The 13580-nt window shown below is 33.1% G+C and overlaps 1 protein-coding gene and 1 long non-coding RNA gene across 2 annotated transcripts; one reads left to right on the top strand and one right to left on the bottom strand.

Moving 5' to 3' along the window:
- Positions 1–402: 402 nt before the first annotated feature.
- Paics (PAICS bifunctional enzyme) lies at positions 403–12078 on the top strand. The gene is made up of 9 exons (XM_085947666.1): positions 403–558; positions 4183–4386; positions 4903–5066; positions 5619–5712; positions 5799–5924; positions 6582–6667; positions 9205–9373; positions 10163–10380; positions 11098–12078. The coding sequence occupies exons 1-9, from the start codon at positions 540–542 to the stop codon at positions 11287–11289; spliced, it is 1272 nt and encodes a 423-aa protein (XP_085803792.1). The 5' UTR covers positions 403–539; the 3' UTR covers positions 11290–12078.
- Positions 9276–11727, bottom strand: LOC147071936 (uncharacterized). Its single transcript, XR_015070707.1, has 3 exons — positions 11056–11727; positions 10851–11002; positions 9276–10803 (listed from the first exon to the last, which is right to left on the bottom strand). It is a non-coding gene; the product is annotated as an uncharacterized LOC147071936 (long non-coding RNA).
- Positions 12079–13580: the final 1502 nt, after the last annotated feature.

Here is a 13580-nt window from a genome sequence, read left to right as displayed (position 1 = left end):
AACTGCAATGATAACGGTTATCGATAGATGAGATTCTAATGATCAATATATTTTCATATAATAACTATTTAGAAATTGCCACGGCTAAGAAGTTTTTTTGTTGCATATGCCTAAAAAGGTTCGCCGCCCATTTTTTTTCGGAAATTCCCAAGTGATTATTAAATGGTAACGGTAAAGCTCATTGCCCGAATTGCAATAGATTTCGGCTCAAGTCCCATTTGGTAACAATATAAAAATTCGATTTTTTTAAAAATACACCTCTTTATTTTTGATATTCCAGACATTACATAATCTATTAATTATATACAGTGACATTACAGATAATTATTAAATTATTAATTTGCTTCCATCAAATAGGTTTTTTGGCAACCCTACATCAGTTTTATTACTACTAGTGGTTTCGTTTTTCAAAAGTTGCTCTTGCTGCGTGGTTGTTCATTGTCAAATGATTAAAAAGTTATTTACTCGTGAGTCGTGGGCTGCAGTGGGCTGAGTGGTTTGTTTCTGTGTAAATTTAGCTGTGAAATTTCTTCGCTGTCATGTCTCATCCAACTCAAGGTAAGTCAATTCCTATGCTTTTTATGAGACAAACCTACATAAAAATGTTAAATATAATGTAAATATTGGGCGCTCTAACGCCTCTAATAAACGACCACAAGGTAAACGCCGGCACATGGCGGTCGCATTTTGTTGCTAATTAATATTTGTAATCGATATCTTTCATACTTTACGTCCGTGTTTACCAGGGCAATAGAAAAAAATGAGTGAATGTCCAGGGCACACATGGTAGAAGTTAAACTTATTCTAAGTAGATGGCTAACTTTTCCTTCAAACCAGGGCCGAGATAAGACCTTTCGAGACCAACATTTAAAAGATTTTATTGCGCCCATCTATCTAATTCAATATTATAAAAAATGGTAAACGTGCTACAGAGGTGGCCATGAGATTTTACAACTTTCTTTTTAGACCTAACGTAACATAATCTAACCTAACCTAATCTAATATTAACTCATTATATCGTAGTTTTTGATAAAAGTGCATCAAAGTGTATGAAAATTTCAAATTTTCAATTAACGATTATTGGATCGAAAAACTAATGCGCCGACAGAAAAAGGTATTTATTATAATTGTCTACACAATGAAATTATGTCATTGGTCTACATAGAATAAACTGTTTTTGTAAAAAAAAGTTATAAAAGCTCATGACAACCTCTGCGGCACAATTACCTAAAAAATAATTAAGTAATAAGTAGGTAAGTAGTAAAATAAAATTTAAAACCGTACCAATTAAATTTTAATTTTAATACAGCGGAAGTCAAGCTAGTTACCAACTCCCTTTTTACACAATATCAATTTTTCCACGTGATTGTTTTCTGACTAGCAGATGTATTGAAGTGTGGAACTGTATTTATTACACATTACACTAGAGCATTTTTTTTCCATTGCGAAAGGCGGTTTTAAATCCAATGGTTTCAAATTGAACCTGTTATTATTTTTTAGAAAAATCTGTAAATTATACATAAAATACATTAAAACCAAGGGTTTTAAAACTTTTCAATTTTTTAATACAAAGTAAGTACCTACTCTGTCTTTACTAATCTATGAATTATTTAGGTACAAGTCGGTTATGGGGAAGCCAGTGGCAAACACATTTTGAAAATAGCGAATATACTGGATTACTTGTTAGGTTGGGTTAGTTTAGGTTAGGTTAGGTTGTCATTCTTGAATTTTTGTCAAAATCGGCCATGACAATTAGCGCGGTTCCCGCCTGGCTTCCACATAACCGACTTGTACCAAAATCTCTTTATGATCATTGAAAATATTGTATTAAACTACATTTCAATGATAAAATAACCATAAAATATTTTGTACTGATAAGAGGAGGCTGTATAATTGATATGTACACATTTAGATTTTTTAAAAATTGTAAGTAAATCTAAGAACATTAAAAAAATTTTTTTTTTAATGTTCCTAGATATAACTAATCCGTTCGATGTACCGCAATTTAATTAAAATTAATTTTAATCATGTTTGAATAACCATTGCTCTATAGACTCGTTTCGTTTGACATGTTTATATGCCCAGCACAGTATTTAAATGAACCTTGATTTGTTGCTCTTTAGAATGTGCCCCCTTTTGCATTGCGTTATCTACCTATCTTTTATGTCACTGCAAAGGCCTGTTTTAATTAGGTATTATTTATTTTGAAGTAAGTACATAACCCATTCTAATAAATCATATAGAATGTATTTCTTTCTAGTAGAAATACTGCATGGGATTACATGGGACATATTTGTCTATTTTTTTTACACCAATTACTATGAACAATCAAAATAAAATGTGTTTAAATATATAAGACGTTATCACTTTTTGAATCTTCTGAAATTGAGTGCAACAGATAAGTAATTATTTTTTGTTTCTATGTTACGTTTGAACACAAACAAGGCCAGAGGTCAAATACATCATCGCAATAATATTTGTTATGCTAAGGTTGTGACCCTCCTTCAATGTCTGATGACATAATTCATCAAGCAAAAGAATTATATTTCTATTGTAGCTGATCTGCGGCACCATTATTATTGTAAACTTCACTGCCTGATTTGTGATAATTATCGGGCACGGCCAGGATAATATTATGGTAATTAGTAGATGTACCTATTTAGTCCGTAAACATGATTACGTGTATCTCAACTATCGATAAAATCTCATGGTTGTGTATATTGTACAGTTGATAGGAAGACCAATATTGTATGCTCTATAAGTTTGCTTTGCGTATTGAAATACAATATAACCCCTATTTTACGTTTTTTAAGGGACTGAAAAAAAAAACCTAATTTGAGGGAAAATTTAAAAGAGTGGTATTGAAAAAAAAAAACATTTAAATTTTATGTTTCTAAAAAAATAACGTTTTATTAAAAAACAACATTCAATTAAAATTTTTCTTGAAATTTTTTTTATTTTTTATTAAAAAAATCATGTATATTAGTTTGTTGCATTTTTGTTATGTAATTCTCACGGTTCATGTCATGCCGTTCGAATGTCATGACCCAATCATTGTCAAGAGCGCGTAACTCGCATATTTTGAATATATGTCCGACGTAAATCGCGGAAAAGAAAAACGTAAATGCGGGTATTAAATGTACTGAAATACATCGGGACTTGAAAAATTACACGCAATTGCCGGGAAAACGTGAATTCCGGGCACGTAAAAACGAGGTTATATTGTATTCCATTTGAGTGATTCAATGTTTCGAGTAATATCGTTTTATACAATATTAATATTCATTTGGTGATGACTTTTCTTGTATTGTATTATTATAATGTAATTTATGATAATAATGACCCCCACTAGGGGGGTTGACAGGGTTGTATCCTGAGGGTCCGGTGCGGAGAGTCGACCAGATATGTGACATAAACACAGATAACAAATTTGCTCTAATAGTAAGAAAAGTCACTTGCGGCGCGGCGCTATTTTACCTCACATTTAACATTTAAAAATAAGTGGTTGTCGATGCATTACCCTTAATTTTATCCCGTGGAACTCGGGGGTTCCACGGAACACCATTTGGAAAATGCTGCTGTAGAAACCTCTGTTAAACCAAATTTGCTACGCCTAGTCTAGATCAGGATACATATTCTGTGCGTGAACAAAATGAACATTGTATAAAAACTTTTAACAAATATTTCTAGAAGAATAATGGCAATAAGTTGTTCTGATACAAATGTTTTTTTTTGTATTCCGCCGCCGGTAGAAAATATTGTTCATGTGTAGATGTTCTTCTGGACTAGGTATTAAGTTGAGTTTGTTGTTGTAATTGATATATTATTATATATATGGATATTAAACGAAGGTTAGAACTAACATAATAATATTGTAATTTATGTTTTTTAAAGAGGGGTTCTAACATTTTGAAAAAGTCAATTGTCTCAAAACAATGATTATTGGCAGTATTCTGGCACCAAGTCAACAATATTATATTGTCATGTTGGGAGCATATTGAATTAATAATAATATGTTGTATTGTGTACACAACACAAAAAAAAAACAAGAATGAAATGGTTTTTGAAATACAAATAAATTTTAAGTACCCACTCAAATTACTTTTTATACTCATATTTCAAAATGAAATATTTATTAGTTATGTCATGTGTGTAAATGTGTGAAAAATGATTTTCTTTCAGTCGGTGACTACAAGCTTGGTCCTCTGATTATTGAGGGCAAAACCAAGCAAGTCTTCGATGTAAAGGGGGAGCCAGATTTGTGTGTGCTTTTGAATAAGGATCGGATCACTGCTGGAGATGGAGCCAGAGCTCATGACCTCGAAGGGAAGGCAGCCATTTCCAACCAGACATGCTGCAAGTGCTTCACGATTCTGAACTCTGCTGGTAAGAATCTTATTGATTCATTAGAAAATGTCGTTTTAGATTATGTTGTCTTACTGTCCTTTCTATTGAATTTCATTAGATTCTTACTCCTATGAACGACTGCAGTTTATTCAGAAATTATTACAAGAAATGAATTGATTGACAATGATGCCGTTTCAATGTATTACACAATTATTACGTTGTTAAATAATTATTATTTTATAATTCTTCTTGCCACGTTGTTATTCATTCATCATTGACTCTAAAATCCGGTATATTCCTTTTTTATGTGAATTGGTTGTCAGTCATTCGCTATTTATTTGGTCCATGCCCTGTATCTAAAAATACATTGAAAATAACTATTTTTCCGAACACCACAATTTGTGAGATCCAAGATTCAAACCCTTGACAAGCGGACATTCTGCTGTTTGTCTACTGTGAGCACTAATAGTTTTGTACAAATTATATTATTGTAGCAGCCATATTTGTTACTTGTTGTATTTAACCTAACTACTAACAAACAAACGTTTCTCTCAGGTGTGAAGACCGCTTTCATAAAGCAGGCGTCTCCGACAGCATTTGTGGCCAAGAAATGCTCTATGGTGCCCATCGAATGGGTCACCAGGAGACTGGCTACCGGTTCTTACATCAAGAGAAACACCGGTGTGCCGGAGGGATATCGCTTTTACCCACCAAAGCAGGTATTCTCTTAGATTATTGTGTATGTAAGCTATTGTGTACACAGCAGGTGTTCGCTGTGTACTTGCTCTAGACCCTGATATTTCATAATTGTTAGATTGAAAATATAATTACACAACTTGATAAATACAAAGAACAGTTCGCAAATATCATTAAGAAAAAGAATACAAATTATTATATAAGAATATTATACATTATTAAAACTGTATTCTGTACGTTAAATGATTGTGACATTTAATAGACTGTTGTTTTCTAAGTTGGCGTGGTCTAAGGTGTATTGGTGATTGATTGTTTGGCAGACAGGGAGGGAAGTTCAGCTATATCTGACTTTCACGCCGTGTGCGAAGAGTATTATGCTATGTTGAAATTTTGTTATCACTTGAAGACACCAGCTACCTACTCCAAGCCTGGGGATTAAATTACACCAGGTTGGAGTTATTAAACAATTTAAATATCCTGTGGTGGGGATGAAAGTTAATCGTGCCGACTCCGAGGCTCATTCTTTGAAAACCTCTGGTACAGCCATTAATGTGTGATTTTTTCTTATTTCTCAGGAGACCTTTTTCAAAGATGATGCCAATCACGATCCCCAATGGTGCGAGGAGCAAATCGTTTCGGCTAATTTTGAGTTCAATGGTGTCAAAATAGGTATGGTCCTCAGAGTACCAATTTTTTCAAAATTCTGTTGTCTTCTATTGCATTTTAATAAAACGTATTTTTTTATATTATATTAGATCAAGACCAAGTGGAAGCGATGCGGCGCACTACAATTTTGGTGTTTGAGATTCTAGAGAAGGCTTGGACATTGAGGGACTGCGCCCTCATTGATATGAAAATTGAATTTGGCGTTGACACCAAAGGTAAAGAAATATATTTTTAGCTACCATTTAGCATGGCATATTCAGTACTTCCGCAATACCCCGCTTTCTATCAATCTACATTGACTGTGTCTGGTTATGCTCACCCACCGGTCGTCGCCTTGGGCTGCATCGACCGATCGTCGTCATGGGCGGTGGGTCGAAATGTATAGAATACTTGAATTTATTATGAGTGGATATTACTGTTTTATTGATTACTATAAATTGATCATTTTGAACACAGAATAATATGTTGGAAAGAAAACATGCAATGTTATCTATTATAATATAATAATGTAATCTGTAATAGGACAGACTTCATTAGTTATTATAAGCAACCAAATACGCTGAATCATCATTAATTTAGAATAGTTACACAAACAAATATAATATAATAGACATTACCAAAAAGTCAAAATTGTTTGATAAACGATGGTTCCAGTTTATAGCTGCCTTGTCAATAACTTACAGAATACAAATTTTTCTATGAATACCAATTCAACCACACTAAAAATGTTGTGAATTGATTATCAAGTATGTATATACTAAAAGTTCAATATTGCCTCCAGTTATATCAAAACTCTTCTAATTCTGTCACCACCTAATTTTGAGTCACCATTATTTATTTAAATTTAAAGTTAAAATTATGTTATTTTAAAGGTGAAATACTAGTAGCTGATGTGATTGATTCCGACTCCTGGCGTCTTTGGCCTTCTGGAGACAAAAGGCTTATGGTGGACAAACAGGTATGATAATTTCACTTTAATGTCACTCATGAGTTTCAACTGTGGTTAACACTTTACGGTCCGCCACCGCCACGCCACGTTGGCGTCTTGCCTGCCGAACGCTACGGACCGGCGATCCGTAATCTTTACTGTGTCTTTCTTGCGATCTTTACTGTGAAAAATAAATATGAAATTTAATATTTGCTTGCAAGATCTATCGACAGATGGTTGAACGCCATGTGCAAGAAGTAAAATCACGATGGAAAAAAAGAGATGGCGGACGTAACACCATTCGGTATTTTTTTGTACCTATACCATTTTTTTAATTAGTTACAAGCGCGTTTCTAGGCGGGTGAATCACGAGACATAAACAAAAAAGGTAATAAACACTCCAGTGTCGTCACTTCAACTTCGAAATTTAATTGTCGACCCTTTTCAGTGGTCAACCGTTTATGAACCTGCATTCTTTTTTTTAAAAATGAACCCGATTTGCTATTTGATATTTTATCTTTAATGGTTTACTACCCATGAAACATCCACCATGCTTCATCATCCATGATAGAAATTTTATCTTGAAAATGAGAACCGTTATAAACGTGAACTTGTTGTATCGCGTTGTCATTTTCGTTCGCTTTTTCGGGAGATTATTGCTTGTGTAACTGCATAAATAATAGCTTTTATTATTTATATTTATTGCACTAATTTCAATGAAAAAATAATTATATTATTAGATAAGTATATTCTAGCTAGCATATACCTATATTTTTTATTAGTTTTATCTCCAAAAAAAATTTTTAAAATGGAGGACCAACCGTTTTTAGAGGAAAACTATGCGGATTGTATGTCAGATATTCCCAGTGACTGAAGATATCGGAGATTTTAGTGATCTTGAAACAGACTCATTTGCTCCTTTGAGAACACGCCCACGTACAACATATTTCGCGAGTGATTCTGAGAATTCAGAAGCTGAACCCGACATGACACTAGATTAGAACGATGATGATCCGCCGAGAGACAACAAGCCATTTCAAGGATTGTCATGAGTGATATTTGACACTGATAATTTAAGTCCTGAAGCTAAATCTAAAAAATGGGTGGGACATAGCCATGTCGGAGTTAAAAAAGTGGTTCGGGTTGGTGATAATAATTGGCACTGTCAGAAAAGCGACTCTACAGTCTTATTGGTCGACAAATCCACTTATAGAGACTCCCATATTTTCGAAAACTATGCCACGTAATCAGTTTTTTCAAATATTGCGTTTTTTACATTTCACTAATAATGAAAAATGAAATTTCACGATTTTTTGTTGAACATTGCAAAAGTTTGGATCAAGGATATACAGACATCTGAATCAAGTGATGTTGCTGAAACGCATGCACCTTCTACATCTTCTGATACACATTCAACCCATAGAACCAGTTCACCTACTTCATTACAAAGACTCTCTGGCAGTATAAAACGACATCAAATAATTAGGATTTCCGCAACTAATAAACGTTTAAGAAGAAAGTGTATTCCTCCCATAAACTTCGAAAAGAAACTATTTACATGTCCAAAGAGTGTAAAGTACCTCTACATCTACATATTGGTAATTGCTTTTCTTCGTATCATTTAAAAAAAGTGTATTAAGTAGTTGTTAGTTCATTTTATTGAATTTACTCGAAAATATGCACGCCGCTGCACCGTTATCGGCTAGGCCTCAGCGGACATAATTAGTAAAAAGTGTTCGTTCGGGAATGAATATGCATTTATTTTTAAACACTTCATAGTTTGTGTGAAGTCTTTGTTATTTTATTTGATAATCAGAGATGTGAGTAGCTAGTGCTACAAATGGATTTTTACGTAATTCTACAGCGGTGTAAAACATTTCGTATTTGAATATTTTATTATATTTTTTAATTAACAAATATATTGAGATTGCTTTATATCAATAGTCCGTTTCCTTTACATTATATTTAACAAATTTAACTAATCTAATATAATAAATAATTTATGAAAATTTACAAATTATATACTTTGCCTCTATGGAACGCGGGCCAGAGGTTGACAAGTGTTGAATAAATGACACAATTTGATGCATTGATATATTTTAAGTATTTTCTGAAAATTTCATTGAAATATATCAATAGGTTCAAAAGTTATATCATTTTTAACTTCGCAATCGAAATTTGTTGATTTTCATTAAAAAATACCGGATATTGGAGTAGGTAGGACCTTATAGTATTAACAATAAATTGCTAAATGCCATAATATGAAATGATATGTATTCTTAATTGAAAATAAATTACGAATTTGAAGTTGGTTTCTTTATGCAAATGTGAAAGTCAATCTTTCTGTCAATGCAGTTTCTGCGTACTATTTCTCTGTTGTTCAGCTATAACTAAGTATATCGCTGACAGCTTACTTTGAAAAAATAAGCAAATTGTAAACGATCCTGTTAGTACATGTGATTGTACATAAATAAAACAATTTTCCACAACGTTATTCCCAACATCAAAGATTATTTTTGTCAATTTTTTTAAGGAATTACACATAAAATAGTTTTATTTATTTTTAGGTTTACAGAAATCTGACTACTGTAACTTCATCAGATCTAGATACAGTGAAGAGGAACTTTTCATGGGTTAACGATCAACTGGACCTCATTAAACCAAATGCTCCTTATACCATCGCTATTTTGATGGGATCTCCATCTGATAAGGACCACTGTCAGAAGATTGCTAAGCGTGAGTTTAGTTTTCAACAAATTCTTGGTTTTTGTTCCCAGTACTCATACTGGGCATCAATCATTTATTGTAGTGTTCACTCCAATTATTCATGTTAGCCCATAGACACCCAGATACAATAAACTCTTGTGTGGATTTTCATTGTCTTATGTACCGAACACAAGAAATTTACATGCAAAATTAGGTACCTTTATGTATAATTCGTAGACATTGTCGAAAAATATTGATTTAAATAGGTTAAATAATAAGTTTTCTACCCAATATATTGTAAAGAAAAAAGAGAGGTTTTTTACAAAAATAAATATTTGATTTTAAAATATGATGGCCTGTTATTTTTGTTCAGCCAGTATTTTCATATTTTTAACTAATATTGGTACATCTATTTAAAAATATTTTTTTTACAATCATGGACATCTCAAATTGTTCATTCGATATGTTATAAATATATCAAAAAATCACTGCACCCAGAAAGAAATAAATGGAAAAACAGGTAGATAAAAAAAAAACACTGAAACTTTGAACCTTCCTCTCCCTTTATAGTTTATGTCATATATTTTTTTCTTTCTTGATTTTGAAACATTTTTTTCTTGGGGTTTAAAAAATCAATGAAAATTAATGCACACTTTTAGTTTTTTTTTTTCAATATCTAATTGTTGAAATTCATTTTAGTGTTACCAATGTTGTAAAAAAAACATTGAGTAAGTAGTGAGTATGTATATTTTGGTGTGGCCATTCGTGACATTGTCTGGTGTCATGATCCTGTCATTAATAAATATTTTCCAAATGCAGATTGTGACAATCTTGGTTTGAAAGCTGAGCTCCGCGTTACATCAGCTCACAAAGGAACCGAAGACACCATCAGGATGCTGCGTGAGCTGGAATCTCGTAAAGGAGCTCTTGTCTTAATTGCAGTGGCGGGAAGATCTAATGGTCTTGGACCAGTTCTTGGAGCCAACGCTACTTGTCCAGTTATTAACTGTCCCCCACCTAGTGATATGCTTGTTCAGGTTGGTATATTTTGAGTATTTAATACAATTAGAATATTTCAACTGAGAATTAGTTCGCTTTATTTTTGCTGTACAACTTATATAGGCCACTTGCCTACCTGTTCTTTTATGTACACCTCTCTATCCCTGCTTCCTTCCTTTCACCCTACAATTGGCATGCTTTGATGTGCCAACAAGAATATGGAATTCGTACTGTAGTTGCTAATTTTAAACTGTATGAATATATAGACAAAATAGCATTTTTATTATACAATTGGTAATATGTAGCTGGTTCTTTCTTAAGTAACATTTCTTTTTCTTCTTTCGACCATGTCCGATCCTAATAGGATCATATGCGCCTCCACAGAGTGGAGGTTTGTATTAACAGATTTTATTTTTATGAGAAATGGATGTCAGCCACTTGCTCAACCTATTAGGTCCATACTCTGACTCAAACACATATTGAAAAACAATATATGTACTTGCCAGACCCAGGATTCGAACCTGGAACCCTCGACACTATAGACCGGCGCTTAAGCCACGCGGCCATCTCCGTTTCCTATACCAAATAGCAATCAACCAATCCTCATAAAAAAGATCTTAAAACATCTCTCTTTGGGGGCTCCAAACAGACCTCGACATGCTGAAAATAAAATATTAATTTACACATGCCATGTGCGGTGATCAATGTACTACTTATTGTAAGTCATTTGTTTATTTTTTAAATCTTTTTTTCAGGACGTCTGGTCCAGTCTATCACTTCCTTCTGGTGTGGCTTGCGGCACAGTGGTACATCCAGAAGCAGCCGCTTTGTTAGCCGGTCAAATTCTCGCCCAGAATGACTTCCTGCTGTGGGGCAGAATCAGGTCCAAACAGATTGACCACAGCAGGAAGCTCAGGCAGGCTGACAAACTTGTCAGAGATTTATAAAACTTTTATACATATATTATTATATCATATAACTTTATAAATGCTGTACAACAACTGGCACTTACATTCCAGTGAATAATGTAATGAAAGAATAAAATATTATAAGCCAGCCACCCAGTGCTTGCAGTGATAAACCAGCCATATTAAAATAAAACTAATGGCCAAATGCAGAGATGTCGCCGTTAAGTTACCCTAACTAACTAAAGAATAATAAAAATAATAGTGCTTGCAGTGAAAGCTGCCATATTAACCCATTCACATCGTCCAACGCAGCTGGTGCGTTGCCCATCAGGTGACCATTAGATATAATTAGCATGTTATTTAAATGTGGTAATTAAATATTAATTAAAAGGTCTGCAGCGAATGGGTTAAAAAAAAAGTAATTACCAAATAATAAATACACTTGTTTTTCTCACATGCACTTTACCGATCTCGGTGGTGTAAGCAAGCCCACTTAGGCTTCTAAATATAACTATGCATTTGGCCGTTAGACTTAAAAACTTATAAATTTGTTACAACATTACTACAATAGTAAATTTAAATTAATAGAATATACACATTATACAGTAAAAATTACACCCATGTTGGGTTACGCTAATTTTTTTTCAAAAGGACCACCGCCATTTTGTTTAATGTAAAGTGTTATAATACTATATTATTAATATCTCTGTTGTGGTGTGTTCTCTTACTGACAAAATTGAATTAAGTACTGTTAATGTTGCATCAATTTATAATTACACTCATTATATTATTTTGTAATTTTTTTATAAATAAATATTTTGTAATAAATCATCATCTTTCAATTCTTACCATCTTTCCACTTCCTCGATGATTACAGTCAACGATAAAGTCATTTTATATAGTCATCACAAAATACAGATTGCAGTTATTATATATATATACTTAAGACGCGAACTTTTCCGTGAACGGAACGCCGCTCATACAAAAATGACGTCTTTGGACGTCCCGCTTTAAATGGGATTTTACTAATGTAGGGAATAGGTATCGTCCCATACTCGGAATTGAAACAGAATTCTTTTTTACCACTTGAAAAGTAAATCGATTTTCATTTATTATTTTTGCAATAAAATTCGCGGCGTGCAAGGTACCGGCAATAAAAAGGTTAGTAATATCTGATCAATGAACGAACTCCTTCCAGAGTGGTTATTTTGAATGGTTTATTTACACAGATACTTAATTGCATACATTTTGATAGCAATGATTTTTGGTATACATTGTCAACATTTAATTTGATCTATAATAATAATAATTGTCTGTTTTTTTGAAGTATTTGCCTTTCGATCAGACCGTGATACATAAGTATATGGCTTTTTAAACTGGTTCAAATTTATAATGTAGCTTATATCGAACCAATTGTCAATCGTGCACGCTTACTTGAGCACTCAGTTGAGTGTGATACGGTTGCATGTGCCTAAGGCACTGACTGGATGTTCATAGAAATGGAACAGCTGAGTAGACGGGCACGCTTTATGATTGAACCGTTATCTCATTAGTTTGAAAAAATCAAATGAAAACGGCCCATTTCTCCATTGTACTATCATGTTTAGTTTTTATTTCCATATTACATGCAGACAAAGTTATGAACTATCGCTAGTACATAATAAATGTTACTTAAATTATTTTTTTCGTTTATGTTCTGCCCCAAAGATCACATAATGATGTTGTGAATAGAGCATTAATATAAGTCCTGCCAGAGTTTAAAAAAGCTACTGTACTATTTTTGATAAAAAAGTCAAGTGAATATAAAAATAGAATAACAGAATAATAATATGCCTGGATTTACATTTTACACTGTTCTTATCTGTGTTTTTTTATCATTTTGTAGATAATGAAATTAGTAAGTATTATTTTGGTATATTTACTGTTAGAACTCGAGGGGACGAGTCCAATAAATAAGAACTTTGCTGGAGAACGTTACGATACCTACAGCAATATTTTTCTATAAATTATCAATGTTAATTTTCGATAGTAAAATGTTACACACGTCTTTTTCGACATTTATAATACTAATTTGTAATTTGAATCACCCTAGATACGTACCTATTATTCTGAACCATCATATCTTGGCAGCGTCATCACTGGCAATATTTCATAGTATTATAAGCAGGGTTAAGCGGGGGTCGGGGGTGTAGATTTATACTTGAAATAGCGGGTGGGTCTATTAGTTGGGCAAGACATCCACAACCAAGATATAATGGTAAATCTATAGATAGATGTTTGAAAAAATATTGGTACAGAGCGGGACTCAAACCCGCAGCCATTGAATTCCA

This window comes from Rhyacophila brunnea, unplaced genomic scaffold (assembly GCF_057557595.1).
Source record: "Rhyacophila brunnea isolate RB1 unplaced genomic scaffold, BYU_Rbru_1.0 scaffold_2, whole genome shotgun sequence".
Classification (NCBI taxonomy): Eukaryota; Metazoa; Arthropoda; class Insecta; order Trichoptera; family Rhyacophilidae; genus Rhyacophila; species Rhyacophila brunnea.
Note: the sequence above shows the minus strand (reverse complement) of the source record. Positions and strands in the feature narration are given on the sequence as shown.

Coding starts and splice junctions, on each gene's coding strand:
- Paics (XM_085947666.1), top strand. Junction 5,713..5,798: donor GTTCAATGGTGTCAAAATAG/GTATGGTCCTCA, acceptor ATATTATATTAG/ATCAAGACCAAGTGGAAGCG. Junction 10,381..11,097: donor CTAGTGATATGCTTGTTCAG/GTTGGTATATTT, acceptor TCTTTTTTTCAG/GACGTCTGGTCCAGTCTATC.